The sequence below is a fragment of the Pogona vitticeps genome, chromosome ZW-PAR (assembly GCF_051106095.1).
Source record: "Pogona vitticeps strain Pit_001003342236 chromosome ZW-PAR, PviZW2.1, whole genome shotgun sequence".
NCBI lineage: Eukaryota > Metazoa > Chordata > Lepidosauria > Squamata > Agamidae > Pogona > Pogona vitticeps.
In genome coordinates this window covers 11056711-11078786 of record NC_135800.1, presented here as the reverse complement: position 1 = coordinate 11078786, position 22076 = coordinate 11056711, and the positions used below count along the sequence as shown (strand labels likewise).

Here is a 22076-nt window from a genome sequence, read left to right as displayed (position 1 = left end):
ACCCTGGGAACCCCTTCAGAACTTCTTTCTTTCTCAGGTTGCATAGTGGTGTTAGTCTTTTGGTTCAGTGTATGAATTTGGAAAAAAGACTGGGGTTGCATGACACTGCTGAAAATAGATTTATCATAAAGAGGAGAACGAACAATAGGAAAGGGTAAATAACTGTAACAAAACACAAGCACACATGCACACATGCACACACACACACACACGTTTGCACACACACACACACACACTCTTGATAGTCTCAAAGAAGAGGCAACCAGTGGAGACTGATGACTTCGGCATCAGCGGAGCAGGTTTTATCCTGAACTTTAAACCACAGTTAATCATATAATGGCAGAGTTGGAAGAGGGTGTTTAAGACCATATATAAGTTCAACCCCTGCTCAGTGCAGGAATACAAATGCAAGCAGACCTGACAGATGGTTGTCTGTTGTTATCTTGAAGGCCTCCAGTGGTGGAACGCTCCCCACTTCTCGAGGTCATGGGTCCCATCATCGCACTGCTCTAACAGTTAGGAAGTTTTTTTCCTGATATTCAACCAAAATCTGGCTCCTTTTAACTTGAGCTCATTATGACATATCTTGCACTCTGGGATGACTGAGAACAGATCCTGCCAATCCTCTGCAGGACTACCTTTCAAGGATTTAAAGGGTGCTCTCCTATCTCCTCTTAGTCTTCTTTTCTCAGGGCTAAACCATCCCAGGTCTTTCAGCCTTTCCCGGGTTAAGAGAAACCCAGTCATGCTTAAAAGCAGCTGGGGTGGTGGTAGTCATTGTGATGATTCGTGTTTTTATGTGTATTTGAATGGGATATGTAGTCCTAAGATTGTCTCAATAGCATCCATCTTGATTTAATGTCTGTCTCTGTGGTAGGAAAATTTTACATGCTGTGTCAGAGAAGCTTCGTTCTCTGGTTATCTAGTTGCTAAGGAGAGCCAGAGAGTTACATCCCTGGTAGTCAAAATAATTCTGCCACAAGACATGATAACAACTCAAGCTTCCATGAGAAAGTTAGGCGGGACAACAAGACCCAGGAGGGGGTGTTCCTGATGAGGCATGCTGGGAAGAAGAAGGAAGTTGGTAGAAGAAGGGAAAAGATGGAGTTTGACTGAGAAAGGACAGACATGTGCTTTTTCCCAAAATGGATTATAACTTTGAATGGAGCTTTTTGCCAACATGGACTTTTGGATTACAACAAGAATCTAACCTTTCCTGGACTATAGACTATGGAGTCACGGGATACGTAAGAAAAACAATGCCTATGCATAATTCTAGCTTAGTATGTTTTCTTGTGTTATTTTTCTTAGCTGGAGTTTGTGGGGTGGTCTGTCTGACTTGATATGGAAATGTTATTATCTGAAATGCTTTACTTTAAGCTGAATTCTTTTCTGAACCATATTTCTTAATAAAGCAATAATGTTTTGGAATTGCATGCATTGGTTTCTTGAACAGACTAACCTATCTAATTGGCCACGTGTATTTGCTACCACATATAGAGCCCAGATTAGCCTGAGTGTAAACTCATGGATCGTCTGTGTTTGTTACTTCTTCTTAACAAAGGGGATGGACTTGAGAAAGAAGCGTTAGTCAGAGCCTGGCTGACAATTTTGGGCTCATCTTAGCCTATAAGGACTGGCTAAACTTTGGAATCTCTCCTTCTCCGGCTTCCCCTTAATCTCCTTGGAGATGGGAGATTGTTTACAGTCATTAACATCTAATCAAAGTAAAGCATGTTGAGAAAATCTGGGCAGAAAGGGATGAGCCATGATCAACAGAAACTGGAAGCCTGGACAAGTTACTTTTTTTTTAAACTTCCCCACCCAGAATGCCCCAGCCAGTCTGGAACACATGATCCAAAACATTTATTTATTTATTTATTTATTTATTTATTTATTTATTTATTCGTTTGTTTGTTTGTTTGTTTGTTTGTTTGATTTATACCCCACCCATCTAGAACGAAGTCTACTCTGGGTGGCTAGAATTAAGAATGCTGGGACACATGTGCATAGAAAGGAAAAAAAAATCTAGACATAGAAAGAATATATGGAGGATTCTATAGAAACACACATACACACACACACACACACACACACACACACACACACACACACACACACACACACACACACACACACACACACACACACACACACACACACACACAAACAGAAAGAGAGAGAGAGACAGACTTCTTTACCATAATTAAGAGATGCATTTAGCATTTAGGTTACACTGGCTTCTAAAAGAGAAATTTCCCTCCCAGGCAGTCTGTTCAACAATGCTTAGCTGTTAAGAGCTCCTCCTAATATTTTCCTTTGTTGTGCATGCCTGTGGAAGCAGGTCTGGGATAGCTTTTCCTGGAATTGGGAAAAATATTTTGTTTCTGATAGTGAAAGATGCTTAATCTCCACTTACCGCAATCTCTGTTACTAAAATATCAGTAATACTTCCCAAGACTGTGACAAAATCAAATATGTTCCAGGCATCACGAAAATAATTCTGTAAAAAGAAGAATATTCAAAAGAATCTAGGTCATTTCTTGGTCATGGGTTGACTGTGTCGATTTTACACCTCCACGAGCAGAACTAGAACACACGTTGCCTATTGTCGCTGCAGAGACGGGTCTATTGCGTCCTGGTTAAACCCGGCCTCAAAGAGGGGAGGCTCCGTCGACGGACTGTCCTGCTAGAACAGCTATTAGGGATATAAATTGAAGTAAAAGGGAGTCGTGCGGTCAGCACAAAATGAAATACAGAAGGCAAGCGTAGGAGATACTTTTCTACACCACTTTTAAAAAATCAAAAACAGGTGAGCTTTCATGGATCAAAACACCACTTTGTCAGGCACGTACCTGTGGGCTGAAGAACTTGGAAGTCCAGACGTTCATGGCAAGATGCCTTTTGCCAGGAAAGTTACTCTTAGATGTAGATGTTAACTGTTAAAAAAACAACTCAAATGCTGACTCCATATTTCCTGACTTGCCTCTAAGAAAGACGTGCCGGGCGAAATCCATCTTGCCATGAACTTCTGGACTTTTAAGTTCTTCCTGCTGGTGGTTAGAAGCCTGTCAAAGAGGACGTGAACCACGAAAGCTCGCGTGTTGTATGGTGATCTGTTGGGGAGTAGGAGGTTTTTTAAAATTTCTTGGACTACAAAACCCATAATTCTCCATTCTGGGAGATCTACCTTACAGGCACCCAAATGGGGCTCCGCTGGGAGAGAGGCTTAAACGCAGCTTCTTGTTCAGAAGGGAAGCTCCCAGCTAACACGGGGGCAGGAACAGGGAGCTTAGCTAGAGCCGGCCGAGGCCCTTCTCCCGGGTGAGACCCATTCCGGTTAGAACGCCTAGAATGGAGAATAATGGGATTTGTCGTCAAAAAAATGCTGTCCCTCTGGGTTCATTCTCCTCCTGTCCCTCTTCATGTAGATCCTCAGGTCAACTTAGAGGAGACCTAGTATCCTGGCTATTTTTCCTCCATGCTCCACCCGGCATGGGCCCCAAAGGCCCATTTCCCTCAAGCGGTAGACCAGGGCGCTACAAGGCCAATCGGGTCTAGTCCTGGACGCTTTCCCCACTGACAGCTGGTGGGAGGGGGGGAACCTTCTCCATCTGCCCTGCTTACAGCCCTGCTGTCGTGGCGGTTCAGGCCCAACTGAGCCCACGCCGCTTCAGGGACAAACCTAAGTCACTAGGCAGCCCAAAAATCCAAAAGGAAGTTTGAAGAGGCAGTAATCTGGAAGGACCCCTTAACCACTGAGGGAGAGGCGAACCAAGCGCGACGCGGAGAGAAGCAAAGAATGAAAGGTCGTACCAGCGCACCGAAGGCAATGATCTTCAGCACACACTCCAAGGAGAACATGGACGTGAACACAATGTTGAGGCATTTCAGCATGTTTTCGTAGGGTTCTGGGGCATCATAGAACTAAAGAGAAGGGAACGAATAAAGGTTACTGGAGACGTGTGAAGCGCAAGCAAGATTCCTCTTCCCTCTGTCTCTCTCCTTGATTAAATCATCAAGAACTTTACAGAGCACAATTGTGTCAGGATTCTCCAGTGACGACGGGCATTTTCTTCCCTCCCTGGTTCTCCAATGGGCCGAAAGAGTCTGTGTTTTGGTTCCCCACCACCACCAAAGAAATCTCCCCACATGTTTGTGACTTGTTTTTCCTTCTGTGTGCAATTTTATCTCCTCTATGCAAATTCTTGCCCAGGGGCCGCGGTGTGTCTGTGTGCATTTTCTCCTCGGCACACCCTTCCGCTTTTAAGATTGTAGTACAGCTTAGCAGAAGCGACACCATTTTGCATTCATCTCCCCCAAATTTCATTCCATTAAGCCTTGCCGACATACAACTCCACCAGACATGGTTGCGGTTTTGATGGCAACACATCTTGGGAGAGGTGCAGAAATGTGAGTGTCCCAAAGCGGTCAAATCCATTCAAGTTATTTCCCACGCTCCTCTCTCAACCTCCTTCCAAGGAAAGTGTCCATCTCCTTAAGATTCTGCCCGGGATGTTTGCTCCTTCCGGTCGGCTCTGCACCCAACACAGGTGGGGCAAGACGAGAGAGAAGCCACTCCACCTCATCATGAGCACAATGGTGTTGAGGGCAATCATAACCATGATGAAGTACTCAAAAGGTGGCGACACCACAAACTTCCACATCTTGTACTGGGAAGGACTGCTTGTTCTGAGGCATGTAGCGGGTCAGAGGCTTGGCACTGATAGCAAAATCGATGCAGGCTCTCTATGAGAAAGAGAAGCCGGAGGGTGGGATCCGCTCAAGGGCTGGCCTGGGGAAGACCAACCCCCTTCCCTTCCATGTAAAAAAACAACAACATATCCACCCAACTGGCCGTGAATATATATATTTTTTCCCTTCAGAATTTTAGTAAACCACCTTTCCCTGCTTCGGCCAGCCTCACAGGTGATGCAAAGTCTGTATAAAATGCCACGGTCTCCTCTAACATCTTGAAGTCACCTCTCAGGATCTGCCACCGAAGGCAACTAGTTCGCTGTAGCACTGTTACAGTTCTGGAAAAGACCCATCCCGCTGGGAAAGGGGGCAGGAAGCAGGAAAAGAGGAGGGTTGCCTATGAGATGGACAGACCCTCAAGGAAGCCATGGGATTGACTGTGCAGGACCTGGTCAGGGCAGCGGAGGACAGGTCATTCAGAGGGTCGCCGTCCATCTGAGGTGATTTCGTAACATGTAACGACCACCACCTTATAGTACGGCTCTTCCCCATGCCTTTCCTCTCTACCCAGACAGAACAGGGAAGGAAAGGTTTCGCAACCTAAGAGCGTGCAGGGCGTGCGCGCACATACACACACAGAGCGCCCCAGAGAGATGCCTTCTCTGCTCGCAGAGCGTGGTGCCAAAGGAAACAGAACCCCAGCATTCCCGGAACCAGAGCGTACCTCGTTTTTCTCCAGGCTACATTCCGACATCACTTTGTCCCCCTGCTCCTGGAAGGTGATGATGATCAAGGCGACAAAGATGTTCACAAAGAAGAGGGAAGACCACAAAATAGACCACGTAGAAGATGGACATCTCCATCCGGTACCAGGGCTGGGGCCTTGGTTCTCGTCGGTGGGCGTCGACCGAGTGCTTCAAAACACTGCAAGAGAGAGAAGGCGTTAAAGGAGGAAGCCACGGGCCTGGAGCAAACATCCCGGGCAGAATCGGGAGGCTGGCTTTGGAGAAAGGGTGCTGGAACAGCCCGGCCATTTCTAACGCGGCCTTTCCACAGAATGGGCTGCCGACAGGATGTTCTGTTTTCAGGTTGCTAAAGCAGGAGACCTTCCCGTTCGCTCTCTTTCTCTCGAGGTGACTCTGCTCTTCCTCCCTCCCCTTGGCTTTTCTGATGACACAAAGTGGAGAGACTCTAAAGCAACACACACACACACACAAAGGTCAAAAGAGAGGGGACCATCATGTCCCAACACATGTCCAGGAATCCCTGCTGCAGAAGATGGGGGAGGGCGGAGAGGGAATCTCTCTCTCTCTCTCTCTCTCTCTCTCTCTCTCTCTCTCTCTCTCTCTCTCTCTCTCTCTCTCTCTCACACACACACACACACACACACACACACACACACACACACACACACACACACACACACACACACACACACACACACACACACACACACCCCAAATGTTGGTGCTTCCTGACGTTTCGTATTTGTTCAGCCACCCTGAGGGGAAAGTGCAAACTCCCAGCTGACCAACTAACTCGCCTGTGTCCACAGCACACGGTGGGCAACGGAGGGGGATGTGCGTGTGGGTCTCTCTGAACATAACCCACAGTGTGCATTTGAAGGAAATGGAAAAGATGCTCCCAGCACACTGGGAGTGAAGCGAAGGCAATAAAGTGTAGCCTTCTCTTGGACTTACTCCCCCCCCCCTAATACTCTGTATCCTGGATTTTGGAAGGGGGGGGAACCTGTGGTCTGTATGTCCCCACGAAGTTCCCAGAGACCCCCGTGTGGCCTTCCCTCCCTGACCATCTCTGGCCCCCTCTAGCCTATCCTCCAATAGGCCTTCCCCCCCCCCCAAGCTCCCAAATGATCCCTTTCCTCCCTCCCTCGCCGTGTCTTCTTCACCCGTCCCCTCCTCGTCTTTTCTGTCCTGAGAGGAACACAGGCGGGGACAAAGGCAGCGCTCGGGGGGGGGGGCACACTCACGTGGGCCAGCCCTCTCCCGTGGAGACGGTGAAGAGCGTCAACAAGGCCCAGAGGACGTTGTCGTAGTGGAACTCGTACTTCTTCCATTGCCGGGGCTGAGCTTCCACTTCGTCGTTCTCGTACGACAGGTACTGGCCTCTGGAAGAAGAAGCAGCGGCGGGCAGAAGTCAGTCCGGACAAACCCCACAGAGGTCCAGAACGTGGGCTTCTCTAGCCGTGAGGGGTCAGGGGACCAACTAGAGAGGGGACACTGTGACTCCACTCTGGGCCTCCCTCATCCCCCAGAGCCCCCCCCCCAGGGGTGCACAGAAAAGCTACCTTTGCTGGAGGAAGGCCCTTTGCCCCTTTACCCTCAGGGAGGGGATCCTCTCGCCAACGCAAAGAAACCAACAAACAGCCATGGAGATAGTCTTCCTACAACTCCCAGAAATCCCGGCCAGTGCAGCGCATGGGGAAGGCCTCCGGGGAATTGCTACCCAAGAACTTTTTGGGTGGGTGGGTTCCAGGAAGACTCAGAAATCCTAAAGAGTGTGTGTTCCCTCCACACCCAGGCTACCCCTCCCCTCCTCTGCGGTTTCTCTCTCTTGAGAAGGCACTGGTTTCTCTTGTCCTCTGACCCCGTTCAATTCCAACACCTGCAGTCTTTCTCCAGATCCTTGGACTCATCGGTGCAGTAGAAGAACCGCCCTTTGAAAAGCTGCACGGCGATCACAGCAAAGATGAACATGAAGAGCATGTAGACGATCAGGATGTTGAGGACGTTCTTCAGAGAATTCACCACACAGTCAAAGACTGCCTGCAGCAGAGAGAAAGGAGAGCGCGCGCTGAGAACTCAACAGAAGGGGGAATCAGATTCTTCATTGGCCCTAGCCTGAGTCAGACATCCAATGCTGGAGGCTGTCGAGGGACAACGGGACCGCCCTCCGCTCTCTGCGACCCGCTTCGGTTTGGGTTCCTGCCTTGAGCAGGGGGTTGGGCTCAACGGCCTTTGAGGCCCCCCTTCCAGCTCCAGGATTCTGTGGTCCTCCAACGTAGTCTTTAAACACAGAAGCTGATGAGCCTCGAGACGCAGTGGTTAAACCGCTGCACTGCAGCCAAAACTGTTCTCACAACCTGGGGTTCAATCCCAGGTAGGCGGCTCGAGGTTCACTCAGCCTTCTATCCTTCCGAGGTTGGTAAAATGAGTCCCCAGCTCGCTGGGGGGTGGGGGCGGGAATGTGTAGCCTGCATAATTAACTTGTAAACTGCCCAGAGAGTGCTTGAAGCGCTATGGGGCGGTATATAAGTAGCACGCTTTTGCTTTGCTTTTGCCCAGGGGCACCATTGTAACACACTGCAAATAATCTAGTTATTGAGAAGGAGTTACTTTTCTTGTTAACTCCCGTGGAACAAATTTACATTTCAAAAGACACACGACCCATACGAATACTCTTATGGGACAAAACCGGAGAAAGGAAAACCGGGACATGGGACAGGGATGATTTTGGAAAGAGAGCAGGGGAGGGAAAGGGCAAAGAGAGGCGCCAAGGCCCATCATCCACGCTATCAGGCCTCCTTGGTGACGAGATGAAGACCACCCCCTACCTTCAGTTTGGGCAGGCGCTTAATGGTCTTCAGAGGCCGAAGGACCCTCAGCACCCTCAAGGACTTGATGGTGTTGATATCTTTACCTTTGTTTCCTCTGCAAGAGAAAAGCACAACAGCGACAAAGGAGGGCCTTTGGTTCTGCGAGGACTTCATCCGAAACCTGTCCTGCCCAGAAAACCTCTCCTGGTCCTCACTTAAATAAGCCGCCCCCCCCCCCCCCCACTGGAGGAGCCAGGCGTCTGTTCCCATGGTCCCCCGGCAGGACGCCTACTGGATGTATCCAAGGACAACCTGCCTGGGGAGGGCCAGGCACAGCGGTCAGACGCAACATCACGGCACAGCAAAACACAAGCTGGCCTTCTTTTCTGCAAGGGCGGCGCGGAAAAGAAGCAGAGAGCAACCGTCGGGAACATCCCCCCGCCCCCTGCGACACCGCAACATCTCAGACATTTTCCCAAGGTCTTCACATTTTATTGCAAACACGTACGTACACGTAGCAAGAGAGAGAGAGAGAGAGAGAGAGAGTCGGAAAGAGAGAAAGAAAGTTTAGGCGAAGTTCTTTCTCAATAAAGAAAGACATGCAATTCCAACGGCTGCCCGATGGCTCCCACCTGCTAACATTCTGGCCAATGAATGTAAAGGTAATGGGATGATTGACAAGCATTTGGGCAAAAGAAGGCATCCATTTCTTTTCTTAACATATCTCAGTCCATCCAGTATCTTCAATTTAGGCAGCCTCCCCCCCCATGCTTTTAATTCCCCCCCCCCGCCAAATTCAGCAAGAGCCCCTTCCATGCACCTGGGTAGACGTCATTCCGTTTGAACGGGTAGCCATCTCTGCTTGCCAGCCATGCCTAGACTTTTGATGGACATCCCGTTCACAGGATGAAAGCAAGAGGGGAGATGTATCTTCAACAGGAAGGCAATCTCAACTATCAGCACCTTTTAGTCCACGGCATGATTAGGACAGAAATTTGAATGGAGCAGGAAGGGAGTCTCCCAAATGCGGGAAGGAGGCTTACCACGTCTTGAGGCCATCCAAGTAGGACTCGTGGGCATCGGGACAGTGGCCTTCCCATCGTGAAGTCCAGAGACTAAGGTCCAAACCATGCATGACAGACAGCCCATCGTCAGAGCTTAAATCCATGAGCATCCCAAGGATATGAATCAGGGAGACCTTCGTGACCGAGCCATTGTAACTGCAAATGAGGTCTGTCTTTACCTCCCCATGACCAATCACAAAGCAAAGGCACCTCCTTTGCAAGCTGGATGTGACAAGCCAGTGTGTCCCGGTGCTCAAAGGAGGCCCTCTTCTAACAGGAACAAATAATTTGGCCTTAAAATCCCCAATGTTCCCCCCCCCCATTTGAAATACTTAGTGGGTGAAGACACAAGGGAAGAAAACCTGGGATCAGATCTGAACTTTTTAAGGTAAAAGTAAAGGTTCCTCTTGACCTTTAGTCCAGTCGTGTCTGACCCTAAGACGCGGTGCTCATCCCCATCTCCAAGCCGTAGAGCCAGCGCTTGTCCGAAGACAGTTTCCGTGGTCACGTGGCCAGTGCAACTAGACACGGAACGCCATTACCTTCCCACTGAGGTGGTCCCTATTTATCTACTTGCATTTTGCATGCTTTCGAACGGCTAGATTGGCAGGAGCTGGGGACAACGGACGGGAGCTCCCTCCCTCACGTGGATTCGATCTTACAGCTGAAGATCTATAGACCTGACAGCAAGAGGCTTCTGCGGTTTAACCCGCAGTGCCCTTAGAGAGATGTCCCACTGGGGACTCCCACCCTCAAAGATTGAATGTCAGCTAGGAGGTGGGGGAAACTGCCCACCTACATATGTCCAGGAAGCGGAGGACAACGGCAACCTGGTGCTCTTCAAATGTTGACTATGACTCCCATGGGGAGCATTGGGAACGCTGGGGATGATGGGACATATAGTTCACTCCGTTGGCTCAAGTGGGAAGCATAGTCGTATCAGCTGTTGCTTGGTCTTCCATGGTGCCACTAGTTTCCCCTTAAAATGACGTGGCCTTTCTAACACAGAGTTAAACCATCTCCAAGGCGGCCAAAGGCCTGCAGTGACAAATGTGGCTTTGGCCTCTAGGTTCTTTGTTCACACGGATAACCTTGAGAAATCAGTGAGATGGGGGCAAGTAAAGAGTGAGACATTTCTACTTCATCTGAAGTGGTTCACTTCCAAAGCAAAAGGAGTGAAACACACAGACACACAAGAGAGAGAAGGAGCCTGACATCAAGAACAGTAAATGGGGGAAAGGGGGGCAGTTTAGCTTCCCTTGATCATCCCCCCGTTCAAACGGGATGCCTTCTACTTTAACACACATCCCATTTACCCTTTGTGAATAAGCGCCTGCCTGTCATGTAGGCTTTTTGCTGGAGCAGAGCCTTGTCGTGACAGGCGAGGCCAGTGTGGGGCTCCTTATCGGTCAGAAAGGACACGCTAGCTAATCGGTGCAATCTGTCAGTGAGTCAAGAAGACCTCACGGTTCAGCCTCTCTCACTGTCCGCCGGAGGATAAAACAGAACACAGACTCCTCTCTAGCAAACCTCAAGAGATGACAATTCTCTCTTTAGAAAGGGGGGGGGGAAGGAGACAGACAGACAGACAGACAGAGGAAGGAAGGAAGGAAGGAAGGAAGGAAGGAAGGAAGGAAGGAAGGAAGGAAGGAAGGAAGGAAGGAAGGAAGGAAGGAAGGAAGGAAGGAAGGAAGGAAGGAGCTGATGGTGGATAGAAGGAAGGAGCTGATGGTGGATAGAAGGGAGGGAGGGAGGGAGGGAGGGAGGAAGGAAGGAAGGAAGGAAGGAGCTGATGATGAATAGAAGAAAAGAAGGAAGGAGCTGATGATGAATAGAAGGAAGGAAGGAAGGAAGGAAGGAAGGAAGGAAGGAAGGAAGGAAGGAAGGAAGGAAGGAAGGAAGGAAGGAAGGGAGGGAGGGAGGGAGGGAGGGAGGGAGGAAGGAAGGAAGGAAGGAAGGAAGGAAGGAAGGAAGGAAGAAAGGAAGGAAGGAGCTGATGGTGGATAGAAGGAAGGAGCTGATGGTGGATAGAAGGGAGGGAGGGAGGGAGGAAGGAAGGAAGGAAGGAAGGAAGGAAGGAGCTGATGATGAATAGAAGGAAGGAAGGGAAGGAGGAAGGAAGGAAGGAGCATGGTGGATAGAAGGAAGGAAGGAAGGAAGGAAGGAAGGAAGGAAGGAAGGAAGGAAGGAAGGAAGGAAGGAAGGAAGGAAGGAAGGAAGGAAGGAAGGAAGGAAGGAAGGAGCTGATGGTGGATAGAAGGAAGGAGCTGATGGTGGATAGAAGGGAGGGAGGGAGGGAGGGAGGGAGGAAGGAAGGAAGGAAGGAAGGAGCTGATGATGAATAGAAGGAAGGAAGGGAAGGAGGAAGGAAGGAAGGAGCATGGTGGATAGAAGGAAGGAAGGAAGGAAGGAAGGAAGGAAGGAAGGAAGGAAGGAAGGAAGGAAGGAAGGAAGGAAGGAAGGAAGGAAGGAAGGAAGGAAGGAAGGAAGGAAGGGAGGGAGGGAGGGAGGGAGGGAGGAAGGAAGGAAGGAAGGAAGGAAGGAAGGAAGGAAGAAAGGAAGAAAGAAAGAAAGAAAGAAAGAAAGAAAGAAAGAAAGAAAGAAAGAAAGAAAGAAAGAAAGAAAGAAAGAAAGAAAGAAAGAAAGAATGAATGAATGAATGAATGAATGAATGAATGAATGAATGAATGAATGAATGAATGAATGAATGAATGTGGGGGCAACGTCCACCACGCTAGAGTCCTCTGTTAAAGGAGAGATACAGATTTGGTGCGCGGGCTGGAAGAAAGGAAGGTAGGAACAACACCCCCCCTCTCTCTTTGGGAAGGCCCTCAGGTTTCCTTGACAGCCAGGAAGCTCCTGGGGTCACAAACGCCTTGGAGACCAGTTGAGGGTTGTGTGGATGGCTCAGAAAACAGTGGTAGGCCACTTGCAGCAGTGCTGAGACGGGCTGCGCTGGCTGAGCCCATCAACGAGTTTCCTCCTACAAACTAGGAAGGGACCAAGGGGGCGGGGAGGGAGAGGTTTCTAACTGTAGGGCGTGGTTATTGAGTGATTGAAAGTTGGGGAGGACTGTTTTCGGGGAAGGTTTGAGTAAATATATGGCAGCTTGCCATAAGTGCTTGTTTGTTGTGTCTCCTGCAAATGAGGAGCCATGCTGAGGTCACCTCCACGTCTATTTTACAGTGAGCATGAATAAACACAACCCGTGAGGAGGGGAGCAAGGCAGCCTTGCTTCCTTCATCGTAACTCTTTTAAGGGTGTCAGATCTTTATCTGGTCAATCGGAAAATGGGGTTTCTGACTGAGGGAGAGACTCCACAGATATGGAGTACGGCCTTCTTCAACAAAACTGTTTTCTGAGCCAAAAAGAAAGTTGACAGGAACCCCTTCCCAGGCACAGATGATTGCCCCATCCAGTTAAGGCATCATCTCTTCCTCCTGGGAGAGATGGAACTGCCGGCCGTCAAGTGGGGAGGAAGGCAGGGGGGGTGGGCATATAAGCCAACAGTTGGAAACCAATTGGGCATTTATGCAGCTGCCCTCAGGGACTGTTTGAACCCCTACACCACTTGGGCCAATAGATTTCAATGCCTGAACACAACCACTGGCTGATTCCAGAGCCAAACCCTACGCTACAAACGAAGAAGGCATTTGCCAAGGACTGCAACGTGTGTGATGGTCATGGTGGGAGTTATTTCCACCTTTCCTGTCGAGGAAACCGGCTTGCTTTGTTCTGTGACTGTAAATAAATGTTGGCATGCTTATGACTCGGTCACTGTGGTCTCTCTAAATCACATCTCAGGCAACGTGGGGGAGGCGACAACAGTTTTGAATTTCTGACAATGGGCCATCTAGAACATCTGGTCTGGTCCTTAGTCTTCCACTTCTGAAGCGTCTTGTTCCACTACTCAATGGCCCACCGTGTCTTTGTATCTGGGATGAAGGGAGAAAAGAAGGAAGCCCCTGGCCCAACTTCCTTTCATAACCAGGAGGCACAAGCTCTCCGGTATTAGCATGCAAGGGCAACCTTACGCTTCTCTGCATCCCAAATGGGTCAACAGAAGAGGCGATGCCACCAGCAGGTCGCTCTCCCAGGTGCTGAAATCCACCTTTCTGAGCAGACTTCCAAACTCTGCCGAGGACGAGCTAAGATTTCCCAGCAAGCAGATGCCCAAGCACTTTCAAAGCACCATTGTATGATACTTGGGATATCCATATGAAATCCATTGGTGGCTGTATTGTGTGGTTTGCTACTGCTGTAATGGCTATTATTTTTTACGATTACTGATATTCTTATGATTTCAAAGTATGGGCTGCTGATCATCTTTGAAACAAACTCTTAGCGTGAACTTGGCTTTTCTACTAGAACAGTGCTTTGGAACCCCAGAGGTTCCTGGACAACAACGTCCCAGAAATCCTGGACAGCACAGCTCGTGGGGAAGGCTTCTGGGAATTCTAGTCCAAGGATATCTGGGGACCCAAGGTTGGGAAACACTGGACTAGAACACGTGAGGTGTGATTCTTCAGAAAGCAAAGCCTGGCATAACCTCTAACAGGAGGTTTCTGTGTGGCATAAGTACTCCTACAGTCTCTTCAATTAAAAACAAAACATGGTTCTGCTAGGTCACAAGACCCTAGCCTACAGGTTTTCTGATATTCTGGCCTTCCATGTCCCACCTGCTGAAGATACACACAACGCCTGCACCGCAGACAACTCTGAAGCTAGGTTCTGGAGCAGCGGTAGGGCTAGATCTAAGATTCACTTCGACGGAAGTCAGGGGACACCTCTAGGAACCACCGTTCTGTGAAATCGTGCATCGTAGGGGGAATGTCAGTCATGCACCCGAGAACACAACTAACCACCCCCCATAATTCATGCATAAGAACGTGTTCCGGGGAAATCCACCACCCACCCACACTGGTCTCACTGGAGAGCTCTAACAAGCTTTCAGGCGAGTGACCGGATTCCCCCAGAGACCGTCGAAATGTCTCTAGCCCTACTCGCGTGTTTTTAAAGGGCTTTCCTTGAAAGTGTGAGCAGGGAGACTGCCCTGTCTCTTGCTGGGACATGGGATTACACGAGGAATAAAGCTTCGGCTACTTATAGCGTCTGTCTCCATCCAGTTGGGAATCTTGATAGATCAGGGTTTCTAACTGCATGGAGAGACCCCACGTGTGGCAGACTGGCTCCTCTTAAGAATGTCTCCTTCACACGGACAGGTGAAGAGCAGGATTAGAACTCTCTCTCCCTGCTCCTACTTTTTGGAATGCCTGAACAGGGCTTCTCCGACTCCAGAACGGTACGTGCCAGGGATGACCTATCGCTGCTGTTTCAAGCAGTCTTTTCTGTGGTTAGATCGCGCCGAAAAAAGAACCACAGAGGGCAGCTTCAGAGGGCATTGCTTTGTGCCGCGATGTTAGTTGAACAGGGCTGGTTGTTAAGGAAGGCCGCGGTGATTGGCGAGACAGGCAGAGGGCAGGCAATGAAATGGCCCCAACACGGTCGACGGGGAGGGCGGCCCTGGACCCAGGGCAGGCAAGGACACGGCGGTGGCGGCGCAAGGGAAAACAACAGTGCATTACCCCATGAAACTCCTACAGAGAAGATCCCAGTGCGAGGAAGACAAAGAAAGAGTCAAGTGTCAGTGGGAAGGAAGGAGAGCAGAGCGAGCAGGCATCTCACAGCAGACCGGCGGAACCGGCGACATTCAGCCCCCCCTCCTTTTCTTCTGCACAAAGACAACAGGGAGCGAAACAACTGGGAGCACAAGACGCACCACAAACACCCTCCCGTTTTTTTGGAGAGGCGGGGAAACGCGCTCTTCCCTGTCCTTAGAAACTCTGTAGAGTCTTTGCCCCTAAGAGCCCCTGAGCAAAGGACCGAGGGCAGAGTGGTGGGCGCGGAGAGGGAGATCCGGACCACCAGCTCTTCCCGGCCTGTGGAATTCACTGGGGATGCTGGGACCTACCTCGCAAAGGTGTTGGGAACGGGAGTCCCGCTCGGGGCTCACTGGAGCAAAGCTGGGCAACAAACGACCTCCCCAGGATCTCGCCCTCCCAGAGTCTCACATCCAAATGGCTCAAGCAGTGGTGGCAAAACACCGCCAAAGTGGTGCTGCTACCCCTGTTAATGGTGAGCCCCATGTCTGAGAAACTGTGGGATATTTCTCATCTCCCTGAAACAATTTGGCATTGTGGTGCCTTGAGTTTCAATACCCCCCCAAACAGAGTGGAGAATCTGCCTCTGGCAGTCACCACGGACATGGAAATAGTTAAGGCTTAGTAAACAGACAGTACATGGCCCCCAAATTCCTCTGGAGCCCATTAATTTACTCTGCAAGCTTGTTCTGATAAATGACGGTGATGGTCAGCTTTAGCCTTCTCCATGTGACACATAGGGACTGATCCCAACTGCTCCCCCCCCCAACGGAAGGAAACCACCGAATCAAGGAGATTTGTAGAAGTGCCACTTTCGGGCAACGAGAAGCCAGGCTTCATGGCCGTAGTAGCTGGTGCTTCTAACTGAGGCGGCTCTGCTTCCCGGTGCCACGACTGCCGGGGAAAGATGCATTTAACAAAAAGAAGAGTATGGAACAGAACTAGTACAACTAAAGGAAATTCCGTACAATCTGTTAAATACTATACGTGATTATATAATGCAACTTACAATGATGTGTTCCTGCCTGACATTACTTATTTTCTTCCCCTGGTTTTTCCATCTTGGGCTATGTTTTGCTTGTTTTATTGATGTTTTTAATTTTATTGCTTTTCGCACTGTAAACGGCCCAGAGCAGATTCATCTAGATGGGTGGTATAAAAGCCAAACAAACAAACAAACAAATATAACGAGTATGCATATACTGTATATGTGTAGCATAATAACAAGTCAACATAAAAAAAAATTCTCCGAAAATCACTCCCCGGATGACCCTAGATTTTGTGCAATATACAAACAGCATTCAAACCTTTCCTATCATGTGGCTAGACAGACGTACTGTAGTCTGCAACAAAAAAAAGTGCTTTTGGATTTCCAAATTATGATGACGAAGCCCAACCGGTCGAAATTCTGACCGGGCTCCATCCTCATCCCTCTGGGCTTGCTGCGTTTGTGACCCGGCTGGTCAGGCGGCTTCCAGAACTTCTCTCAGGGACGGCATGAGGGAAGACAGATAAGCTGATCTCTCGGGAGTGTTCTCAAGTGGAGGATGTGAAGGTACAACGGCAACAAGGGAACGAAGGGCTTTTTGGAGATGATCTGGGGAATTCCTCTATGGCTGGGCGCTGGGGTTGTGTGATTTTGCATTTTGGCACATAGGAGTTGGCTGTAATTTTTTAGCCGCAGAGATCTGCACAAGGGAGGGACAGACGCATGAAGAAGTCATACACCACAAAACAAGCAAGGGGGACTGGACGAGATGCTCGGGGCTCGCTGAGTCCTTATCCTGTCAGGAATTATCTAAGGACATCATTGTTATTATATTTGGGAGTTTTTCACCTCATGCTGGATAGAAGATATATTTGAGTTGTGATGTGTCTTGTTCTGACACTGACTTGCTATTTTGCTACGCCTATATATGCATACTGGTTACATTGATTTGTGAACATATCATCGTAAGTTGCCTTATATAATCGCATATAGTGTTGAGAGGATTGTACAGAGTTCCCTTTAGTTGCATTAGAGGAAGACTAATGTGTGTCCGGAGAGCACGGCCCAGGAGTCGAAGGATAAGCTCGCCTCCAGTCAGAGCTCTCGCTGGGCAGAGGATGAGATGACCGAGCCCCTGCAGATTTCCACTCTGAGAGCATCTGGCCCAAAGCCCGCCCAAAGGCCCGATGGGCGAGGCACCCGTGACAACACGACACAAGTCGCTGATGTAGGAACCGCCACTGGCAGAGCCAAAGATGGACGGTCGGGGAAGCCGGTTCCCCAGAGCAGTTAAGGGGAAACTGCTCCCAAGGAGTCGGTGCCATAACCAAGCGCAGGAGACTTTCTCCGGACACTCGAGGACAACAGACCCAGTTCCCTGAATGCAGGAAAATAAGCCTGGCCTGTCCTCAGGCGGAAGGGGCTTGCCCGGGGACTTGGAAGTAGGGAGGCGGAAGGCAGAGCACGAGGGGGGGGCTTCCTTCCTCTCCTACCCCCTGTGGCAACCTGCAAGACCTGCCAGGCAACCGTTGGCCCGATGGGTCCTGGAGGCTCTGCAGCCCCACCACCCGAACGGCAGCCTTGTGGTCATGCAGCTCATCCACCGGGCTGGATCAAGGGATCCGGGAAACCCGCGAGGGCTTGGCCGCCCTCATACAGCTCCGGTCCGACTCTCAAGGAACAAGCACGGTGATGCCTACGGAAGAGGGAGCCTGGCTCTTCTTCAGTTTTGTCCAAACACAAAGGCTTGTTATGACACCCCGTGCTCCCGCCTGTCATGGGAAACCAGAACACACAAGGGTGTTTGGGCGGGTATTTAAGAAGCAGTGCACAGACCTGCTCAAACCAGAGGTCAGAGAAGTTACTTTATCTGACACGCGGCTTCAAAACATCGAAGCCCGCGTCGCCACTGGCCATGCTGGCTGCTGTGTTCCGGAAAAAGGAACTTTCCCAGCTGTGTCTCAACCCCTTATTCTAAACACTCCAGAGTGTTTGAGACTTGACCGCCCTTCTGAGCTGAGGAACTGTGGACTTCAAGACACATTTCCAGGAAAACAACCAGTGGCATTTCCAACATTAGAGTTTCCCCCACCTGGCAGTTTTGGACAAAGAGAGCCTGTCAAGGGGGAAAAAAACTACTTACGAAAAGGCGAATGCTACTAGAGCTCCACTGACCACAATAAAATCCAGGATGTTCCAGAGATCTCGGAAATAGGACCCCGGGTGAAGCAGCAAGCCAAGATCAATCATCTGGAGAGAGAGAGAGAGAGAGAGAGATGCAGAGCAAAAGATGTGGCAAGGGAAGGATTCTGTTTCAGTTTATTCCTGATCACATGGGTCAAAAAACATGCAAACATCTTCAGATTTAGAATGGGAAAGAACTTGAGAAATCCTTTAAAAATCTAAATTGCAGGAGAAAGTATATCTACAGAGAGAGAGAGAGAGAGAGAGAGAGAGAGAGAAATTGGCTGAAATCCTGGTGCTCTGTTAGGCAAAGAGCGTAACTTTCTGGAGGTGAGTTGCCTCAAAGGAAGAAATCCCCTTAGGCATGAAATGTTGGCATACTGAGCCATCTGCTAAAAGTCATCGCCACACCTTCGCCTTCTAACCCTCGCTCCCTTTTAGCTGCTACGTCAACCACACACCCTAGACATAAACTCGACCCTAATGTGAACCCCAACCCTAACGCCCACTTCTTTTTCAATGGGCCCGTCAAGCCTAACCTTCAATCGAACGCTAACCTTCCCTGCCCTTTTCAACCACTTCTTGGGCGGACCAGAGGAAGCCCAACTCCTCCGTTGCCTCCTCTTCCCCCCCTTCTTCCTACCTGACGAGTACCGCAGAGAGTTGCTTACCTTTATGACCATCTCAAACGTGAAGACACCTGTAAATATATAATCCAAGTACTTGAGAGCCTAAAATTAAAAGGAAAGGTCCAAAAGTTACATGACGTTAAAAGTGGACTTGATCTGGACTAGAGACAGAGTTGGCATTTCCTTTCACTTTTGTAGCTGTGTGTGCGGCAACCTAAGGAGGATGCAGAGTTTTCTTCTAGTAGGGTGTCCCTATCAGCCCTCTTCTACTTCCTGGAGAGTTTATGGCCAACCCCCGAGAGGAGGAGATGGGTCACTGTGGTCCTTCAGCATGAATTGCGCTACTTAAACCTAAACTTGTCCCCTATGGAGTCAGGGCTTTGAATATTCAACTCAGCCAAGAATGGACCTAAAGCTCTGTGCAATGTTTTCTGGGCCGACAGTGGGTTGGCCACCACGTTTCCCCCTCTAGACGGCTTTCTCATTTTTAACATGCCGCAATGTGACTTCGACAGGTTGGGAAAAGCCGGAACTAACAAATCAGGCCAATACAGACAATTGAGAAGTTTGTTTGGTTTGTCTTTAACGAGCCCTTAGCAAAAGGCACCGTTTACATTCTGACTCCAAGGCAAAGCATTTGAGGCTTAAATAAGGTGGCTATGGAAGGAAGAAGGGACAGATTCACTCCATGGTATGCCCCACATCTGTACAGTGACTGCAGATGTGGGGCATTGTAAGGCAGATCCTTCTTACAAACCTTGGGCCCCCTCCCTTGCAGTCTGGAAAGAGATGTTTAGCTGATGTTTAAACCTAGGATGGAGATCATTTATTGACCCACCGCGTTATCCTTCTCCCCATGTCAAAATCTGAAGCACCGGATGGGTTGCTGAGATTTTTCTTAACAAACCAGCGTGTGTGTTGCTTCACAAAAATGGAAAGCACACTAGAGATGTTTTATGCAAATTACAGAGACCAGGAGGAAGGAAAAAAAGGGTGGCCTGCCCCGCTCTGAGCTGCAGGTGAGGACCTTCGCCTTCAGCTGAGATTTTTCAGATTTGCCGCCTGAGGTGCCTTACTGCATCGAGGGAGCTTAATCAAGGCCAATGAGGAATTTCGTGAGCATTTTCTGCCTGCCTACCAGCGATGCTCATCCCTGTTTGAACCCAGTCAGACGGGGGGGCAGAATAAGATTCTTTACCTCATTCCTCGGGGACTCCGCTTGAACAGGGTCTTCCGTAGCCAGCGCAATACTGCTGAGCACAATGACAAAGAGGATGACCATCTCAAAGTGACGCATGTTCACGATGTAATGGCACAACCGCCGGATTCTGTAAGAGGCCAAACCAGGAAGGAAAAGAAAAGCCGCAAGGAAGCATGCGCTACTGCAGGAAGCATGGAGGGGAAGCCCACCGGCCACGGTTCAGACCCGCCTCACGCTTGTTGTGTGGGTCCCCGTGCCCCGGCTTGACCACTCCCAACCCCTCTGAAAATTCAGCTCAGCTGAGGAGGAGTTTCCGATTCTTTTAGGAAAACTTGACAAAATGCCACACCTACGTATTTAGGATACAAACAACCTGAAGGGTTTGTTTTTTTTTTTAATGAAGAAAATCAAATGTGGGAGACACAGAGAGTGACAGATTTTCTGAGCTGTAACTTCAGTGCCTGGCCAAATGCTCTCTGTGCAAAATGTTCTTGGTTCTGACTCTGAAACCTCCAGTTAAAATTAGCCAGTCAGCAGATGGCGAGAAAAGGAATTTTGCTCTGCCTGTCATCCTGGACGACTTCAGCGGGTCTGTGTGGTCACCCGTCGCAGGGAGGTTTAATTCCCATCACGACCATGCTTGGCTTCACAACTGGATGGGAGTGGGGTACTGCATCATCCTCTGCCCACTTAGGGGAGAAACCAGTGGGACCCTTCTGTGCTCCCAGCTGGAAAAGTGGGTCATTTTTTCCACCCACAGGTTGGGTTCGGTCCATGGGACAGAGACACCCCCCCCTTGGCATCATCAGCACTGGGTGAGATGGATCTCACTCGGCACGCCTTTCATCTTCTTGTAGGAGGAGAAAGCTTCGATATTAGTTTAACAGAACCAGTGTCAAAGTGTGGCTTCCTCAATCAGCCTAGGTCATTTTCTAAACTATGGGCTAAGTTTAAAAGAGAAAAAGAAAAAAGTAAAGCAGCTAAGATGACTTACGGGTTGGTCGGACTTAAGATGAACATAGAGCTGTAAGGCAGGATTGGCTTGGGTCCATTTTCTGTCAAGTCGTTATCGGCATCCATGTCTTTCTTCTCTTCTGTCTTAGTTTCAAAATCAACGTTGTTTACTGTGGTGTCGGGAAAAGCAAAGAGGCCTCTAAATGGGAGCTTTTAACCTGCTTGGGATCCTGCAGCCAAATCATTGACTTAATTCCCACCAATTAAGAGGGCAACCAACCATCCCCACGTGCGTCGCACCAGGAGCAAGAGGAAATTCCTTCTTCACATTCAGATTTCTCACCTCCACTGTGAGAACGAGACAAGTGGGGTTTCCCCACCACCACCCCCTTTTCTTACCAAGCTATGCACATTTTGCACAGAACTTATCCGTGCATAGCTTGGCAAGAGCGTCTGTCCTTCTGAAGCAAAGCAAATGTGCCCACAAAAGGAAAGCACAGAAGGACGGACCGGATGGTTCGATCCAGATGGGGCACGTCCCTCAATCAAGCTCCTTCCCCATCGAGCCGTCGTCAGAGTTTGCCGTGGTGGAAAAGTGAAGCCGGGACCTCCCTGCAGCCGCACTCCAGCCAGGCAAGTGCCTCCCCTGGGAAAAACAGCCTAGCTTCGCCCCCGAAGGCAAGAGGTGTAGAGTGAAACCAAGCCCGTTTCCTTACACGAGGCTGGCGGGTATCCCTGTTAGGGCTGACAAGTGGCCGAAAAATCGGAAAAGAAGGACTCAAAGGGAGACGGCTGGGGCGCTGCCTCCCACTTACCACCCACACCAAGTTTACAAGATTTACTTGGAGACGGCAACTGAGAGAGATACGAGGCTACCTCTCCGAACACCCGTGACCCTTCTTCTTCCTCGTCACCCATGCTCGGGCGAGCGCTCTCGGAGCACTATCAGATGGGCTGCCCTCCCATCAGGTCGGGTAGGGTGGGGGCAGACCCTTGAGCCCACCAGAGGCTCTGACCGACAACCCCCATCGTCCCTTACCGGAGGCCCAGGCTGGTGGGGCGGATGGGGGTTGACGTCTGCAGCGTCTGGGAGGCCAAAGGTTCCCTCTACGGGCGAGCTAGCAGCTCAGGGAGAAGCCACT

General features: G+C 49.8%; 1 protein-coding gene across 1 annotated transcript in view; it reads right to left on the bottom strand.

The window, feature by feature from the left end:
- The window catches only part of CACNA1B (calcium voltage-gated channel subunit alpha1 B), a 239660-nt gene that overhangs the window by 36482 nt on the left and 181102 nt on the right, over positions 1 to 22076 (bottom strand). The window contains 13 exon segments of the mRNA XM_078382858.1: positions 2420 to 2503; positions 3817 to 3927; positions 4545 to 4676; positions 4678 to 4749; positions 5423 to 5516; positions 5518 to 5622; positions 6689 to 6826; positions 7324 to 7484; positions 8273 to 8369; positions 18110 to 18216; positions 18822 to 18881; positions 19978 to 20107; positions 20975 to 21104. Of these exon segments, the coding sequence (XP_078238984.1) occupies positions 2420 to 2503; positions 3817 to 3927; positions 4545 to 4676; positions 4678 to 4749; positions 5423 to 5516; positions 5518 to 5622; positions 6689 to 6826; positions 7324 to 7484; positions 8273 to 8369; positions 18110 to 18216; positions 18822 to 18881; positions 19978 to 20107; positions 20975 to 21104 (1421 nt within the window).